This window comes from Chenopodium album, chromosome 15 (assembly GCF_948465745.1).
Source record: "Chenopodium album chromosome 15, dcCheAlbu1.1, whole genome shotgun sequence".
NCBI classification, from domain to species: Eukaryota; Viridiplantae; Streptophyta; class Magnoliopsida; order Caryophyllales; family Amaranthaceae; genus Chenopodium; species Chenopodium album.
Window position 1 is genome coordinate 10139538 of NC_137848.1, and position 17543 is coordinate 10157080.

The window sequence follows — 17543 nt, forward strand, 5'->3', positions numbered from 1 at the left end:
AAGACAAGGTTGATTTAGTATTAGGTCAATTTCGACTAGATCCTTTTAGTGTTTACCCGAATTTTAGTTAAGTTGACTAAATTTAATATTCAAATAAGGTCATTTTTTGATTTAGAGTACTAATTGAGGTTTTTTTTTTTTTTTTTTTTTTTTTTTTTTTTTTTTTTTTTTTTTTTGAGAAAGAATTATTAAACTTTTACCTTATTATTAGGTTATTTTCCATATCATGTCATTAATAATTATGGAGTATTAGTTTTTTCATTCAATTAGTACCTGTCATTTTTATCTTTTAGCCTAATATAAATTGTATAAACGATAATTTATCATACCTAAGTATTTGATTGGTGAGGAACATATTCAAGAGTAGAAACCTTAGCTTCTACAGCGTCAAAATTAACCTTAAATTGCGAAATCAAACGGAAAACATCAAAATTAAAAACTAATATCTAAATTAAATCGAAAACCTTAAGTAAAATGCATAATATTATCAAACAATTACTTATAATGTCACGACTGTTAATCGGGAGTATCGTCCGGGATATTCACTAGTTACATATTAATACATGATAATTAATTACCTTCCATCAGCTAAAATTGAATCTAAACGTGGATTATACAAGTCAACCTCCATACTACTACTACAACCACTAGTAGTAGTACCCGATCTTGGATATCCTTCGAGCAATGAGTCACTAACACTTTCTTCTTGAAACGATCCATCCTTACTACTCCACGACGGCTGCGAACCTAGTCTCTTTATCGTCTCGAGCTCTATGGCAACCTCCTTCATGCTCGGCCTGTCTTCGGCCTTGACCATTAAGCACCACGTAGCTAGATTAGCCATTTGTTGTATTTGCTCGATTGTACCCTCACTTACTATTGTTTTGTCAACAATACTCAACAATTGACCTTCTTTCATTTGAATGATTAGGTGCATAGCAAGACTTGTCTCATCATCGGCCCTATCATAACATATTGCCCTTTTTCGAGTTATTAGCTCTGCTAACACGACACCAAAGCTATAAACATCGCTCTTTTCAGTTAGTTTCCTTGTTTGCATATACTCCGGATCCAAGTACCCCCATGTTCCTTGTACCATTGTGGCTATTTCACCTTTGTCCTCCGGAACCATCCTTGAAGCTCCAAAGTCGGCTACCTTAGCCGTGTAATTATCATCTAAGAGTATGTTCATTGACTTCATATCTCTATGAATAATCGGTGTTGAGATTGTGGTGTGCAAATACGACAACACGTTAGCAACCTCTAGAGCTATCTTCAGACGTGTGTTCCACGTTAAAATCGATGCCTTCACTGCATCGACTAAGTGGTCATATAACGTACCATTGGTAATAAACTCGTACACCAATAGTGGTACTTCGGTCTCAAGACAACAACCTAGTAACTTGACCACATTTCTGTTGTTGATTTGTGATAAAACAAGAACTTCATTGATAAATTGCTCAACTTGGCGTGGATCCACCTTGAGTGATCTTTTGATCGCGATATGTTGATTATTATTGGTTAAAATTCCTTTGTAAACAATGCCGAAACCTCCTCTTCCAATCACATATTTTTCACTATAGTTGTTCGTTGCTATTTCAAGATCTTGTGCCGTAAATACCTTTAACCCGTCAATCTTTCGCCCCGAGAGTTTTTGATGTAGAAGTAAACCCCCATTTTGCCGGAAAAATTTTTCTCGCATTTGTTGGTTTTTAATTTTTCCGTTTTTCCAATATAGAATAAATCCAACTACAAGTAGAATTATCATAGCACTCGCTACACCTATGCACGTGCCAAAATCATAAAATCAACAAATTAAGCACACACACTTTGTTACTTTTATTTAAAACACAAACATTCTTATTACATGTCACGAGATAACGACACTTAAAATAAGTAGTCAGTTCTTTATTACCTGCTGTGGCTGCAACGGGTATGATCCAAGACTTTTTATCAGAACTACAAGGTTGGGCTTTAGTCCCATTCCCGTGGAAGCCCTTTGGACATTTGCACTCATAACTTCCAATTTGGTTGACACAATACTCTGGCTTCTCGCAATCATTAGATTCCTTGCATTCATCAATATCTGAAAATGTAAGAAATTTAATATTCATGAAGCTAATAATTGCTTTTATTAATAAAATTTTTATGACCAATTTTTAAATAAGAAAGAATTGTAAAGGATACGAATAAATGAAGTAAAGAAGCTTGCATTTTGGTGTTAGTAACAAAAAAAAAAAAAAAAAAGAATAAAAACACATTTAAGCATATCTACCTTACATGATTCACAATAAATTTTTATTACTCGTAGAATATAATATAGACATTAGTTGAGTACTTGAGTGTAGAAAACACTCTTAACCAAAACAATAAATAAAATGGGAAGGGTGAGCCCATTGAAACCAAAATGTGACCTCATATGTAGAAATTGGTTTTAGTTTAAACAATTTTTAAATCAAGTATTACAAGTAGAAATAAATTAGACTATCAAGTAGCATAATAACTTATTAGCTAGTTAGCTACTGTCCAAAGTTTAAGCGGCAAATGCTAAATTTATATTGAACGGCATATTTTGACTTCTCAAATCAATATTTAGCGTTGTAGAGAGAGAACTAGATAACCTTAAGTCATGCTCGATTTTTAAAATTATTGAGAATTAAAATATAGAAATTTTTAGAGAATTATAACACAATATGGTCAATTATAATAATTATAATCTTAAAAAAAAAATTATTATAATAAAATCCTTGGAAAAACAAAATATTAATAGAATCTATTAATTATTACTAAATTAAAACATGTTAATATCATCAATTTTATTTATTTTATTTTTTTGCCCTTCATTTTACTTGCTAGAAATTAGGACCAGTTTTTATTTTATTTTATTTTATTATTTTTTTTAGGACCAAGTTGGTATGAAACTAAAATCCAAAACTTGAATTTTGCATAAATTTTGTTATATACTATGTACTACTTTTAGATATTCCCAATTCAACAATATTTGATAGATATAGATACTATTTCTCTAACTTCCACTCTAAACATATAAGCACATTATACATATATATATATATTGTCTAAATATCATTTTAATCTAAGCTCAATATATATAGCGAACACTTTTTTTCCCAAAAAAAAAATAAAATAAATAAAATAAAAAAAGATAAAAAAAAAATAAATAATTACTTATCACTACCGTGCAATATACACGGGTACTAATCTAGTAGTAATACAAAATAAAAATAAAAATAAAAAATTGTAATTTTTTAAAACACCTTACCCATAATTTTGTTGTATTCCAACTTTATTTTAAAAAAAAATTATACTAGCAACGAACTTCTATTTGAAGTTAATTAGACTAATTAATTGAATTTACCTTAAATAATAATGGAGCTATATAGGTAGAGGTGTCAATTCGGATAATCGGATGGAATTTGGATCGGGTCTATTCAGGTCGGGTCTGTTCGGGTCAAAATTATTCTTATAATTCGAATCGGGTCGGATCAAATTCGGGTCATGGTCTATCGAGTCCGGGTCGGATATGGGTCGGATCAACTCCACATCGGTTCATGTTCGGTTTGGATAAATTCGGATCGGGTTCAAAACGGGTTTAACCGGGTTAATTTCAGGTCGGATGAATTTGGGTCGGCTTGATTTCGGTTCGGTCAAGTTCGGTTTGATTAAGATAAGGTTGGTCCGTTGATTCATTAAATTGGTCAATTTCAATTCAATTCCTTTTTGTGTTTTGCTAGATTTTAATCGAGTTGACCCAATTCATATTTAAATAAGGTTATTTTTAAACTAGAGTTATTATTGAGTTTTTACCTTATTATTAGGTCAATATCAAGTCATTCATGTATCATACGGAGTATATTTTATCGAGTTAAAAGAAGAGGTTTTAATGTTCAAGTATTACAAACTATTTGTAGCAAATTTTAGATGAGATGAATATAAAGCTTAGAAAATAATTTTATATAATTGGTATATACATGAAGTATACTTGTTACTACGAATTATTTCTTTGTACTAAAAAACGTAAACTTATTAATAATAACGGAGCAGTATAAGAACTTGAATAAAAAGGTCAAAAATTAATTATGGCCTAGTTAAATTCGGATCGGGTAAAAATCAAATCGAGTTAAAATCGGGTCGGGTTTAATATCAGTTCGGGCCAAAACAGATCAAATTAAATCGGTTATTTGCCGGGTCAATTTCAGATCGGGTTGAGCTCGGGTCGGATCAAATCGGTTTGGTTAGAGTTCAAGTCAGGTCAAATCGGATTCGGGTTAAGTTCAGGTCAGATCAAATCGGTGCCGGGTTAAGTTCAAATCGGGTCGAATTCGAATTCGGGTTGAGTTCAGTTCGGTTACAGATCGGGTTTGGATCTTGAATTTCTCGGATCAAATCAGATTGGTTACAGTTCGAAACGGATAGCTTTTTTTGGGTCGGTTCAATTTTGACACCTCCATATATAGGTAGAGAAGATAATATATTAACTAAAACAGCGGGCATGTGGGTGCTATTGTGCTAAGCTAAGCCATACTACGTATGAATGCTATTTTTCTAAACCAAGTGGCCATGTGGCCTCTACGCAGCTACATTGCTTGCCTACATTTGGTGTTCAATGAATCATATTCATGACCATATTAGATTGAGATTGAAATTTATCCATGCAATTATTTTAAGACGAAAATGAGTGCAAAGTGAAGTTTTTATTTTTAGCCTAGTGGGTGAGAAAAATATAGTCTTATATATTCATATGGAGTAATCCGTAACAGATTTGTTTAAGACCTGGCAAATGGGTCATTTAAGTCGGGTCAATTTAGGTTTTGGGTTAAGTTCGGATCAAGTATATTTGGGTCGGGTTGAGTATGTTCGGGTCGTTCATATTGTGTTGCTTATTGTAGATCAAGCTCAAATCGATAATTTTATTTGGTTTGTGAGTTCAGTATGGTTGGAGATGAAATAATTGAGTTATTTATGACACCAGGTATTTTTAGTTCGGGACGTTTCGAGTATCGAGTTTGTTCGGGTCAAACAATTCGGGTTAAAATTAGATCGGGTCAACTCCCGATCAGATCATTTCGGGTGGGGTCGACTTTGAGTTGGGTTCATCGGGCCGGGTAATTTCGGGTATCGGGTTATTATCATCTTAAAGTAGAAATATCTTTGAAATTATCATCTCCTCTTTAAGTAACAGTCATCAATGAAACAATAAATTAAAGGAATAGTACTTAAAATTTGAAATGAAACCAAGAACACCAGAAAAATTTAATTAAGGTGTACAGAAATCATACCTGCACAACCTTGAGGAAGATAAGGATTCCCTATAAATCCATCCTTACATTTGCAGTGATACCCTTCTTGGTTAGGTGGATCAACACATAACGTGTTACTTTTACACAAAAAACTCCCATCTTTTTGTGCAACTGAACAATTTTGTGATCCAATTGCCCAATTAAAAACTACAGGAATCTGAACTCTATTTTCTCTAAAGAATTTCAAGTCCCTAGTCAAATCCATTTTATTGTACCTGTACTCGTTCACCGCGGCCGGGTATGCAACGCTACACGGGCTGAACGGCACGCTACTATGGTTCGAATAACTTCCAATTGTAGTCGATATGTTGGTCACTTCATCCGGGAGCGAGGCTATACAACAGCCAACCCCGTTACACGCATCATCGGAGACTTCGTCTAGGGTGCCACACTTAGTCATGCAACCGGTTTGGTACGGCTTACCATGCCGTACCCCGGTGAACCAAACATAAGTGTCGCACCCCATGGCAATTAACAAATTATTAGTACTAGAGATCGTGAACCCTCGTATGTTGACTAAGGCCTTGTAATTACTGTTGGATTGATTTTTATTGTAACAATCGTACGATATGTCACGTCTAATGCATATTTCACCCGTAAGTACGGACGTGTTGAATACCGCAAAACTTGTACCAAAATAGGCCGTTGGTGGTGTCATGGTACGATCACACGATATTTTGAAATTGTTATGAGGGTCTTCGTAGTAACAACCATCTTCCAGCCCGAAGGGGTATGGAACGCTAACGTTTCCACACTTATCGGGACAATGCGGAGCCAGGACTTGCGGTGGTGGCGGCGGCCGTGATGCTATTGCACCTCGTGCCACCCAAAACAAGAGAATTAGTGTGAGATGAATATGAGTTGGATAGCTCATGGCTAATGATTTTTGTTCTAACCCAAAAACTAAAGGTCAAAAGTGTATATATATGTACATACTCCTTGATTAAATTAAGCTATTTATTTTAACAAAATTATTAATTATTTGGAAAATAAATTTATTATATATACTTCATAACTATTTTTAAGAAAAAAATTAGGACAAAATTTCAAAAGCTCACCTACTACAAAAACAATGTTCGTTGGCACAGCGAGCAATAGTTGGTTTTGTTGAAATTGTTACTAATATTTTTATAAAAAGTCCCACAATTAAAGTATAAAGTATAAAATGATTATTATTATTATAAACCATGTTGTGGTTAGATTTAATTATACCATAAATCTTGTTTGATTTTGGTCGTTAATCAATAGTACTTTCGTTGGTCAAATTAAATGATTTTGAATTGTTTGTTGACTGATTTTTTTTTTTTTTTTTTTTTTTTTTTTTTTTTTTTTTTTTTTTTTTTTGTTTTTTGGATACGAGTAGTAAAATTAAAAGAATTTCAGCTATTTTATAGAATTTGATACAATTTAAAAATATAAGCCAGTTTGGCCTTAACCATGGTAGAAAGGACAACATTTACAATATTTATTACTCCTATTTTAAAGGCTAGTCCTTTATTAGCTTGCAGCTCATGCATGATGAGCTCCACAGTTACACTGCACGGTGCACTTTGAATATGAGCTATTCCAAATTACTTGTCCTTAATTCAAATGATTCAACACCATTTGTAAATGATAGAGTTATGAAATAGAGATTATAGGTTGGAAAAGTTTGAATATAATGATCGAATATGAGATAATATAAATATTTATAGTGTCACAATAAGTCAATAATGTATATTAATCATGGTAACATCAGTCAAATTAACTTTACATAATAAAATAAAACAACTCAATCATCTTCAATGTAACACATTACACATTTCATTTAACTGTTTAAGATTAACGTTACATACATAAAGTCATAAAGTAAAACAACTCATCTTTAATCACATATAATAATTTTATTTTATTTTATTTATTTATTAATTTTTTTTGCAAATATGGGAAACACAAATTCTTAATTAAGACGGACTTTCATTAAATTAATTATTGTACGACGGGTTAAATTTATTTTTATATACAACCAGAGGTATCATTTTCCGAACATATATTTTACCCTAAAAAAAACTTATAATGTATTTGATTAATCATAATAACCTTCATAGCATGTATCAATTGTAGATTACACATTAAAATTCAATCAAGTTCAATACAAATTAAAAGTTACCTCTAAAGGGATTAAAGTTGCCATAAAAATTGTTTACGTTACCCTTAAATCAAGCGTCTTAAAATAAAATTTACGTAATAAACTCGCCTTACAAAAGACTTATTGTAAGTAACTAAATAAAAATAGGTTGCCCTTGTAATAAAGCACTCGGTCCTGAAATAGCTCAGTGACTATAATTGGAACTGCTACCAGAATCTTGTTGTAGAGAAGGAATCAGATAAGAAAAGAAGCCAAGCTTTGTTTCTCCATTCGCCCGCTTGCTACAATAATCAGATAGCTTGTTCCATAGTTCTCCAACATTCCAATTCCGGGACACAATCCATCCAACAACCTGCATAATATATAACAGATTACAGGATACATTGATCAAGGCCAACAAAAATGTTAAATTGTGCTTCAGGTTTCGGTCTAACAATATATCAGTTTTCAGTCTAATTTGGTTATTTGGTTGAGTTCATAAACAAACTTTATGATATGATATAGGAGTAACTAGATCTGCGAAAAGTAGTTCTCAAAAATAAAATACCTGATCCAAATTTCGCAGTTTTTCCAATTCAAATGTATAGTATGACACAAATGATCTTGAGGCCTGTGAATGAAGATTGATTGTAATATGTATTAGAAGTAAAACATTAGAGTTCATGATAAACTATTTTACTACATAGTCTTCATCTCTATATGAGGCTCCTTATGTAAATATTCGAGCAACCCTCTAACCAACTGAAAGTCTGAAACAGAATCAGATGTCATAAAAGCTATCATAAAACTTTTATGTCTTATGTCGTGTACACTCACCTGAGATGCAGCCATCCATTGTATGATCGACTTGATTTCAGGATCTCCTCCGAAAACACCACAACCCCAGTTACCGGTCACAATCCCCTCATCAGTATCAGGCGCCTGCTGCTGCTGATGTTTGGAATGATCCAGGAAGCCACAAAATGCCTTGTTAACCTCCCTGCAAAATCAAAGTTACAATTTGTTAGCAGAATACATAGCAAACTCTGTTATGAATTATTCGTAGTAGTTACAATAAACAAGATCGATGCCAAACCTCAAGAGATTTTTATGCTTATACTGTACAGCTCCTCCCCTGCCCAAGCGTAATGCATCTATTGCAATAACTCTTGACATACGTCTTCCCATTGAATCTATTCCCTTGTTGTCCACATGATCCCCATCGTATTGAAAACTAGCATCATACCTACACAAAAGAAAGGATTCGACATTATTGTAACCTGCATACCTGTTGCATCATGTAATAAGGGAAATTCTGGCTAGTCCAAAGATAAAAAAAACTTGTCATCAATAGCTAGCATATCATCAATAACTCTCACCCTTTATAATTTGAGAACCTTTCAGCACCAACAATTTCTATTGCCTCATTTGCTGACATGGCCGGCAAGAAGAGCATGGCAGCAATCAGTTCCGGATTGATCATGAACCGGATTTCCTCCTGCGCACACCACCAGTTTTAAGTAAGATTCTCAAGGACATCAGTTAACAAAAGAAAGTCCTTAGCTTTGTCACAACATGCACTAATAGCATACACTTCACACTTTACAGTATAACAAAACATAACATAAACAAGGCTTCTGAGCATGTAAAGGAGACACGAATTCTATAATAAGCTAAATACATACGCAATGTAAATTATGTCATACAAGATGTGCCTTAAAATATTTAGCAGCAAGTTCAGTAACAACCTGAAGACATCCATCAGTCAGAGAAAGTCCTCCTATATACTCGTCTGCAAAGTCAACTTCAAGAGACCCTGGAGGATGGTCCTCTATCATACCCGTAGTAAAAACCTTACAAAGAAAATCAGAACATCAGCCAAATATCCCATGGTTCAAATCGACGAAGCACCTATGTTATATATAATAGTTACCTTAAACTTGCAGAGGGGAACCATAGAGTTGGCCCAGAGTACAGGAGGTGGAAGAGAAACAACAGATGCATTTTGCTCAAGCGAAAGAACTTTCCGTTCAAATGAAACTAAGTTTGAAGGTGTTGATGTACATACTCTCTCAAAGTAATGTATGATGCACATGATTCTGTTTTCTTGTTCAGGGTACCTATCATGAACACTCCTGAGAACGCCAAAATAAAGATTCATCCAATGTAAGTAGTTAGAAACTAAGTAATGTCAACAAAAGAGCGAGTGACTAAGGCATAAGTGATAAGCATACGCAAACATTCGATCCATGTTGAATGCCTGCATAAGATTGGCGTATCTATCAACAATCACCGTCGGAAACAAACAGAAGAACGAACATGACAGCAGAGCAGCAATAAGATCCTACATGAAAACACTGTCTTGCCATTAGAAAATCCATTTTTTTACAACAAGACTTTGTACACCCTCGTTTCCTCAACGTGGTCTCTAATGCACACTTTTGACTACGTGAATAGTAAGTATAACAGATAATCAAACAACAGAGGTGCAAACACGCCACATGTACAACAGTACAATTTGTAATGCCAACTTGCCAAAAATTTAGCCAAAGTGAATTACAATATTACTAACTGCTCATTCATCATAATCAAGAAAGGTCTCAATTCTCAATTACAAGTTTACAACAGTTTCTCATTTCTTGTGTATGAATATCCTTGCAAGTCCTTAATTATTTTACTACACTACGCAACATATATTTCTGAAAGAAGCGCACTTCTTCAGTTTACATATCTATAACATGATAAATTTAGTCTGTCCATCTTAAAATTGTATAAAAAACAATGGAAGGATCCTCTCTAGACATAAGACATGGCCTCGGCCTGTGAAATGAGCTGAAAGGCGAGCAAGGTTGGTGGGTGAGAGACCGTAACCACCTCACAGGCACACAGATCAGTCCAGACTCCAGAGGTGAGTCAATCATATATTATGTGGAATTGCTTAAAGTTTTATGTGGACTTGCTCAAAGTTTTCACTTGCTGACATCCTAATAATCCTTTTAGTGTAGTCTGACCAAATCAAACTACTCTTAAAAGATGGAATATTATATCAATATTTACATTGCAGCCAACAAACATATAGACACATACACAAGTAAGCCACATTTTTTTTCCATATCATGAACACAGATTTACAAACCCATAATTCATCATCATTCAAGCACAGTGACTCATGAAATCATCAACAACAACAACATTCACAGCTAGGAAGGGAGGGAAGAAAGCATAATAAGCAAATGTGTCGAAAGGAGATGAAAAGAACAAATAGGAACAGAGGGAGTACAATGTAATTGCAATCCTTTCAAGTTAAACACACTAAGTACCCAAAAACCATACAATTACATCAAGAAACGAGTATAAGTTAATGTAACACACCTGATTGAGAAAAACAATGCCCGGTTGTTGTGGCTCCAATAATCGAAGACCAGTAGATACTCCAGGTACAATATCACCACAATTTTGATAATGGATTTCAAGAAGTGATGGTAATCTCAATACCAAATCAGCCATTAAAGGTACAACTTCACCAAACCATTTCATGGCTATGTCCTTAGGTAACAACTTATCAAAAAATCGCTTGAACCCATTACTAGTAAATGTTGCTAAACAATCTTGATCAGAGGAGAAAGGAAGAGAATCCCTGAGTTTTGAAATTGTAGTACATAGTCGTGCACCCGAGTTAACTTGACTTAGACTCGGCCCTTGAGAGACCAAATTGAGTGCATCAATGAAGGGTTGATTTGGCCATGCTAAATGGCCTGATAGTTTGGTTGTTAATGGTGGGAGAAATGGTAGAATTGAATAGAAATCGATACGATTTTCCATTGATGGTTTTGCTATTGATTTTAGTAACCATGTCAAGGTGCCAAGGTGGTGGATATATAAGCATCAATCAATAGAAATGAGAATAAATCAATATTCTCCAACAAAGAAAAGTTGCCGAGTCAATAAAAAGCACAAACCATTGACCTATTCTAGAAATCAAAGACTAAATCAAACCCAATCTCATACTAAACCGATGAAATAACATAAATAGCCCATCTTTTTTATAGGAAAAGACCAGCGTGCCCTTTTAATAGGTTGAGAAATTTGTATTTTCTCGGCATATCTAGCAGAGCCTTCAACTCCTTTCAAGTTTCAATTTTCGGTCTCAGAATCTCAGCTCAATTTGTAATTTTATTCCAAATCTATTTACCTTCTCAAATCAAAGTCAACTCTAAGACAAATCAATTCTATTCAAATTTTCACTTCGAATAGAAACATCAACTACAAACACATTTTTTGCAGTTAACAGCTAAATTTACTCCTAGGCCTATCTATTCAGTTGATATGAATTATTTACGACAAAAAAAAAAAAAAAAAAGGGTAGCACCTAATTATGGAAATACGTATTCATACTTACTGTATGAATTATATACTGAATTATTTGCCAATTTCCATCAGACCACCAGTCCACTGTCACTGTTCATTTCCTGAATCGGCCACGGCCACGAGAAGCCCATTCAGCATCACTGCCACGACGGTGTTTGGAAGAGCTGGCAGACTCTTCCTTTAGAGAAGGAAGCAGATAAGAAAAGAAACCAATCTTCTTTATACTTTCCCGCTGAACACCATTCTCAACTAGCTTGTTCCATAGGTCTCCAACAGTCCATTTTTGAGACACAATCCATTCAACCACCTGCATCACATTGACATATCATAGGATACATCATAGCCATTAGAACTGTAGTAATATTCTAAATTTGTATACAAATATTAATAAGCAAACGCATTGGTACAGGAGAAGTAACAAGATTAGATGATAAAGAACACCGAAATTGAAAATAGATTTAATTTTTTTTTTGCATAAATCCAAGAAGGGACATGATATCAATCTCTATAATAGTTAGAAAGAACATCTATTACGTAAAGTTAATGGTACTCAGGCATCGACTCTCCAAGAAAGAACCCAGAGAAGAGAAACGGATACCTGATCCAAAATTTTCACTTTATCCAATCCAAATGTATAGTACGAGACAAAAGGTCTGGAAGCCTGTGAAGTCGAAATTTGGCAATAAAACATTAGAATTCATCAAAAAGAGAACAGAAACGCCCTTAAAGGATTAACCCAACCACATTACATCCCATTTTTCTAGATGACAAGAAAGGTGGGGGCAGTGAGGCACTATCAACTAAACAACTATTCTCATTAAACAGGGTCTTTCACAACATAGTATCCAGGCTACTAGGACTGACTCATACTTTAGCTCTTCTGCGTAGCAAAATCCACTATAATAGGTGTATCTACATCTTATTCAGCACATGTGCCAACCCATCAAAATTTACGTATTATTACATAAACCTGCTAGTAGCATTATTAATTCTATGTTGGGACAAAAGCCTCCATTTTCTGTTCGTCTATCCAGAAAATGACTAAGTCATATCACCAAGGAAATAAGAATGAAACGAAAGAAGGCACTGGGTCATATGCAGATTCAATTGACTATAAAGCAATTGTTGTATTGTGGTGTAAGGCTCACCTGAGATGCAGAAACCCACTGTATCATTGACTTAATTTGAGGATCTCCACCAAAAATACCACAGCCCCAGTTTCCAGTGACAATACCACCATTGCATCCAGGCACCAGTTGCTGGTGCTGCAGATACTCAGAATGATCCAGGAACCCACAGAATGCCTCGTTAACCTCCCTGCCAAAATTAAGAGTTATGTCACCAACCTCAGCAAACAAAATATTAAAACACGTAGTAGTATTTTCCCAATGCCCCAAGAATAAAAGGGGGGAGAAAACAGTTGGTCATGGGCTCATAGCATTCTGTGCACCACACCTAATATGTATCAAATGACCAATGAAAAAAGACCTACTAACTGAAAATTTATGTTTCAACAATCCTAAGTGGAGTACAAGGACACCCACCTTACCTTCAAAATCCTTTGGATGTAACATCCACCTGATGTAGCGTCAAATCAAGTCCTTAAGTCTCCCACCAAACCACACTATTGAGAATGAAAAGTAATTAAGTGTGGGGAAGGAGAAATAAAAAGTTTAGGAAAGCAATAACACTTGAAAATCATCCAGTGCCACCATTCAATCCTTTCTTAGACGAAACCCAACTGCCACTATCAGCCACCACAATCGTATAAGTTAACACCATGTGTCTAACTCAAAATATGACAGAAGACACAGCAAAATACATTTTGTATATTGCATTAACTCAAAATATGACAGAAGACACAGCAAAATACATTTTGTATACTTGTACAACTACTAGATAAAATTCAAATAGGAAAGAAACCTCAAGAGAAATTCACTCTGATACTCCTTTGTTCCTGCCCTGCGTAGTGCATCTATTGCAATAACTCTTGACACACGTCTCCGCAAAGCATCAACTCCCCTTCTATCTATGTAATCACCAGCATATTGAAATGAAGTATTATACCTACATTTAACAGCAAAAATGCAAGATGGGAATAAGCATGGGTATGGGGACCATTAAATTATACAATGTCAACACCCAAAACAAAAAAAAAATGTCAATAAATACATGTATAACTTTAATAAAAGAATAACGGTCAACCTTGATAAGGTCTTTCAAGTAAAAAGACAATGTAAAAAAGACAATGTCAATCTTTTCAAGGAAGAAAGGTTACTCAGAACCAATGAACAACAAGCTCATACAATTTGTGAACCATCATAATCATGCATGTCAGTGCTCAAAAGATTGAACATCAGATTCCACCAGCACTCACCCTCTATAATTTGAGAACCTTTTAGCACCAACCATTTCTATTGCCTCATTCTCTGACATGGAAGGCATAAAAAGCATAGCAACAGTCAATTCAGGATTCATCATGAAACGAATTTCCTCCTGCAAAGAAATTAATCAAAAATCAAATCAGATATGCCAGGACAGCAATACTCAGCAGATTAATCAAAGGAGGATCTTTGTGGGCTACAATTGTCCATATCCCCTTCATGTAACATATAACTAATATATCCTCCGTTCTTTTTTAATCGAAATGTTTAGAATTTTACATTAATGACTATTCACACACTCTTCTGATCGTCTCTTGTGATATATACGTCAGAAAAAATATAGTCATTTAGGATCATGTTAGATTTGTATTAAAATAAACTTTCAATATATCAAATTTTGATAATTTTACTAAAATATAAGTACAACTTAGCAAGATATTAAAGTGATAAAATGTGCATTAGCAAACATAAATCCCCAAAATTGCGATCAAAGAAGAAAGGAAAAAGTATAATACGTTAAAGCTTCAGACCATACCAAGAGACAACAAAAAGACACTCAAATTTGAATTTAAATCTAAATCTAAATCTAATATGCAATGTCATGCAGAATATCCCCTGTAGAGCTGTAGTATTTAATGACAGGTAATCATTTAAAGTAGGAAGGTTCTACCTGGACACACCCCTTGGTCAGAACAAGTCCTCCTATATATTCATCTGCAAAATCGACTTCCAGAGACCCTGGAGGATGGTGCTCTATCTTGCCTGTAGGGAAAATCTTTGACAAAAAGGGTAAAATGTAGCCATGTATTTCATAGTTTAATGAAAGTCCAGAACTTTAGAGATAGCCATAGGCTCGTAGAAAAATTTAGAAACGAAATCATGCAATTCTATTCCACATAAAATTTACCTTAAACTCACAAAGGGGAGCCACAGAGTTCGCCCAAAAATTAGTTGAAGGAAGAGGAACAACAGATGGGTTCTGCTCTGGAGAAAGAACCTTCCTTTCATAGGAAACATAATTTGAAGGTCTTGACGAACATATCCTCTCAAAATAATGTGTGATGCACTTCAATTTGTTCTCTTGCTTTGCATGATAGCTATCATGAAGACTCCTGAGAACACCAAAAGAAAGAACCATCCGAAGTAACTTTCTGAAGAAAGGAAAAAAAAAAAAAGAGTGTAGAAAAGGTGATTAACATACGAAAATATTTGATCCATGTTGATCGCTTTCATACGTTTTTCCTTTCTATTAATAGTCGGAAACAAGCAAAAGAATGAGCATGATAGCAAAGCAGCAATAAGCTCCTACATAAAAACACAAATAGTATTGTTAGGAAATGCATTTCATATATTGTTCCGCCCAAGGTTGATCGAGGAAACTAAAGGAGAAAGTACAAGCAAGGGGCACGATGGCCTCAAAAGGAGGGAGCAGAACTGCAGAAGCACTAAGACAATAAATCCTACTGAGAAAATCTTGATACTTTAAGACATAACACATAAAAAAATCCATCTCTTGACAACATAACATGTAAGAAATAGGCAATTCCAAATATTAAGAATTTCAAAACGTTGTGCAAATTACCATTACCCTAATTGGCCTAATGTCTTTTCAAGGAACACACCATAGAGAAGGGTGTAGTCAGATATGTTCACAAATTTTCCCCTAAAGTTGCAATAGACTGTTTCAGAATTCCTATAAACACAAATAAACTACAAAATGTATGCAATCAATTGGAATTATACAGGTTCTTCCTTCCACAGTTCCACTGACAGTAAATATATGCCTGATCTCTCACACCGAAGGATGGATTGCATATAATATCAAACACTGAATTGAGATAGAAATACGCAACAAGAATTCAAAACCAAAATCAGTAAAATCCCAATATTTTAGGTTTATCAGTAAAATCCTACAATCAAAAATCAAAATCACCCAACTAAAAATCCGCCAAAATAACCAATTATAGAACATGGAACAACAATTGCTCCAAAAAATTCCTATCAATTTCCAAAATAGAACCATAATTACCCAAACAAAAATCCAAAATTCATACAAAATACAGTGATCAAAACCATAAATCAACAAGAAATGAACAAAATCAGTAAAACCCCAATATTTAGGTTTATCAGTAAAATCATACAACCCAAACTTAATATCACCCAACTAAAAAATCCGCCACAATCACCAATTACAGAACATGAAACGACAAAGAATTCCAATCAATTCCAAAATATAATCATAGATTCATAATCACCCAAATAAATAAAAATAAATAAATAAATAAATAAATAAATAAAACCAAAATTCATACTAAATACAGTGATCAAAACCATAAATCAACAAGAATTGAACAAAATCAAATATACCACACGATTCCAAGTTGCTGGGGTTCCAACAATCGAAGCCCACTTGAAACCCCAGGAACAACACTATCACATTCACGATAATGCGCTTCCAAAAGCGCCGGCAATCGCAAAACCAAATCCCCCATTTTGGGCACAATATCTTCGAACCATCTTCGACATTGTTCTTCCGGAAACATCTCACGGAAGAATTTGGCAAACCCATCAGCAGTAGATTTGGCCAATCGATCCTTGGAAGAAAGAGGGAGAGAACCTCTGATCCGGGAAATTGCAGCGAAGAGTCGTTCGCCTGAGTTGACCCCGCTCTTAGTCGGACCCTGCGCGAGTTGTTGCAGAGCATCGGTGACTTGGTGGTTCGGCCATGCGAGCGAGCTTGAGCTTGAGCTTGAGGCAGATTGTTGGGGTGTTAATGGCGGGAGAAAAGGAAGGATTGATTTGAAATCTGTGCGTTTTACCACCATGATTGAATATTGATGATGGAAATTCAAGATTTTGGGGGTTAAAGTTTGGGGATTTATTTATAGGTTTTGGTTATTAAAAAAATTGTTTAGGGTTTAACAATGTTTAGGGTTTAATTATGATATAATGTCCTGTTTTATAGTTTGGGGATTTATTTATAGTTGTTGATAATTTGGTATTGGTAAAAAAAATGATTAGGGTTTAGTGTTTAGGGTTTAATAATATATAATGTCATGTTTTATAAATGAAGAATTGAAGATTGTCATTTTTAACCCGTGGAGGATATGTGTCATGTGTAGGGATGTCAGTAGGGTGGGTCAAGTAGGAGACCCGCCCCATTCCCGCCTCACTAGGGTAGGGATGGGTCTCGGTTTGGCGGGTGGTGAGGCGGGGATGTGGATAAAAACCATACTCGCCATGGGTGATGGGGCGGGGGTGGATTTTAAGTTTTATCCGCCCCATCCCCGCCCTGCCCCACTTCGTACCCGCCCCATTCCCACCTCATTCCCACATCTATATATCTTTAAAAGAAAAATTATATAC

At 34.7% G+C, this 17543-nt stretch overlaps 3 protein-coding genes across 3 annotated transcripts; all 3 read right to left on the reverse strand.

The window, feature by feature from the left end:
- Window positions 1-543: 543 nt before the first annotated feature.
- Window positions 544-6192, reverse strand: LOC145581863 (wall-associated receptor kinase 1-like). Its single transcript, XM_081638895.1, has 3 exons — window positions 5298-6192; window positions 1916-2086; window positions 544-1782 (listed from the first exon to the last, which is right to left on the reverse strand). The coding sequence occupies exons 1-3, from the start codon at window positions 6190-6192 to the stop codon at window positions 575-577; spliced, it is 2274 nt and encodes a 757-aa protein (XP_081495021.1). The 3' UTR covers window positions 544-574.
- A 1209-nt stretch (window positions 6193-7401) lies between these two features.
- LOC145582914 (poly(ADP-ribose) glycohydrolase 1-like) lies at window positions 7402-11264 on the reverse strand. Its single transcript, XM_081639968.1, has 9 exons — window positions 10798-11264; window positions 9660-9769; window positions 9359-9560; window positions 9174-9278; window positions 8805-8923; window positions 8522-8671; window positions 8263-8425; window positions 7994-8056; window positions 7402-7798 (listed from the first exon to the last, which is right to left on the reverse strand). The coding sequence occupies exons 1-9, from the start codon at window positions 11245-11247 to the stop codon at window positions 7631-7633; spliced, it is 1530 nt and encodes a 509-aa protein (XP_081496094.1). The 5' UTR covers window positions 11248-11264; the 3' UTR covers window positions 7402-7630.
- A 623-nt stretch (window positions 11265-11887) lies between these two features.
- On the reverse strand, window positions 11888-17052 carry LOC145580779 (putative poly(ADP-ribose) glycohydrolase 2). Its single transcript, XM_081637885.1, has 13 exons — window positions 16538-17052; window positions 16239-16341; window positions 15921-16005; window positions 15766-15870; window positions 15573-15657; window positions 15379-15482; window positions 15085-15289; window positions 14848-14952; window positions 14171-14289; window positions 13717-13860; window positions 12942-13110; window positions 12392-12454; window positions 11888-12100 (listed from the first exon to the last, which is right to left on the reverse strand). The coding sequence occupies exons 1-13, from the start codon at window positions 17000-17002 to the stop codon at window positions 11888-11890; spliced, it is 1965 nt and encodes a 654-aa protein (XP_081494011.1). The 5' UTR covers window positions 17003-17052.
- Window positions 17053-17543: the final 491 nt, after the last annotated feature.

Bases quoted from the DNA above. Each gene is read 5' to 3' on its own strand.
- LOC145581863 (XM_081638895.1), bottom strand. From the start codon at position 6,192: ATGAGCTATCCAACTCATATTCATCTCACACTAATTCTCTTGTTTTGG. The intron at 2,087-5,297 runs GTATGATTTCTG...TTACATTTTCAG, and splicing joins TCTTCCTCAAGGTTGTGCAG to ATATTGATGAATGCAAGGAA. The intron at 1,783-1,915 runs GTAATAAAGAAC...GCACGTGCATAG, and splicing joins ACCCGTTGCAGCCACAGCAG to GTGTAGCGAGTGCTATGATA.
- LOC145582914 (XM_081639968.1), bottom strand. From the start codon at position 11,247: ATGGAAAATCGTATCGATTTCTATTCAATTCTACCATTTCTCCCACCA. The intron at 9,770-10,797 runs GTGTGTTACATT...GTTTTCATGTAG, and splicing joins GCATTGTTTTTCTCAATCAG to GATCTTATTGCTGCTCTGCT. The intron at 8,057-8,262 runs GTGAGTGTACAC...CTTCATTCACAG, and splicing joins AATGGATGGCTGCATCTCAG to GCCTCAAGATCATTTGTGTC.
- LOC145580779 (XM_081637885.1), bottom strand. From the start codon at position 17,002: ATGGTGGTAAAACGCACAGATTTCAAATCAATCCTTCCTTTTCTCCCG. The intron at 16,006-16,238 runs GTATTTTGTATG...ATCTCAATTCAG, and splicing joins GATTTATGGTTTTGATCACT to TGTTTGATATTATATGCAAT. The intron at 14,953-15,084 runs GTAAATTTTATG...TTTTTGTCAAAG, and splicing joins CTCCCCTTTGTGAGTTTAAG to ATTTTCCCTACAGGCAAGAT.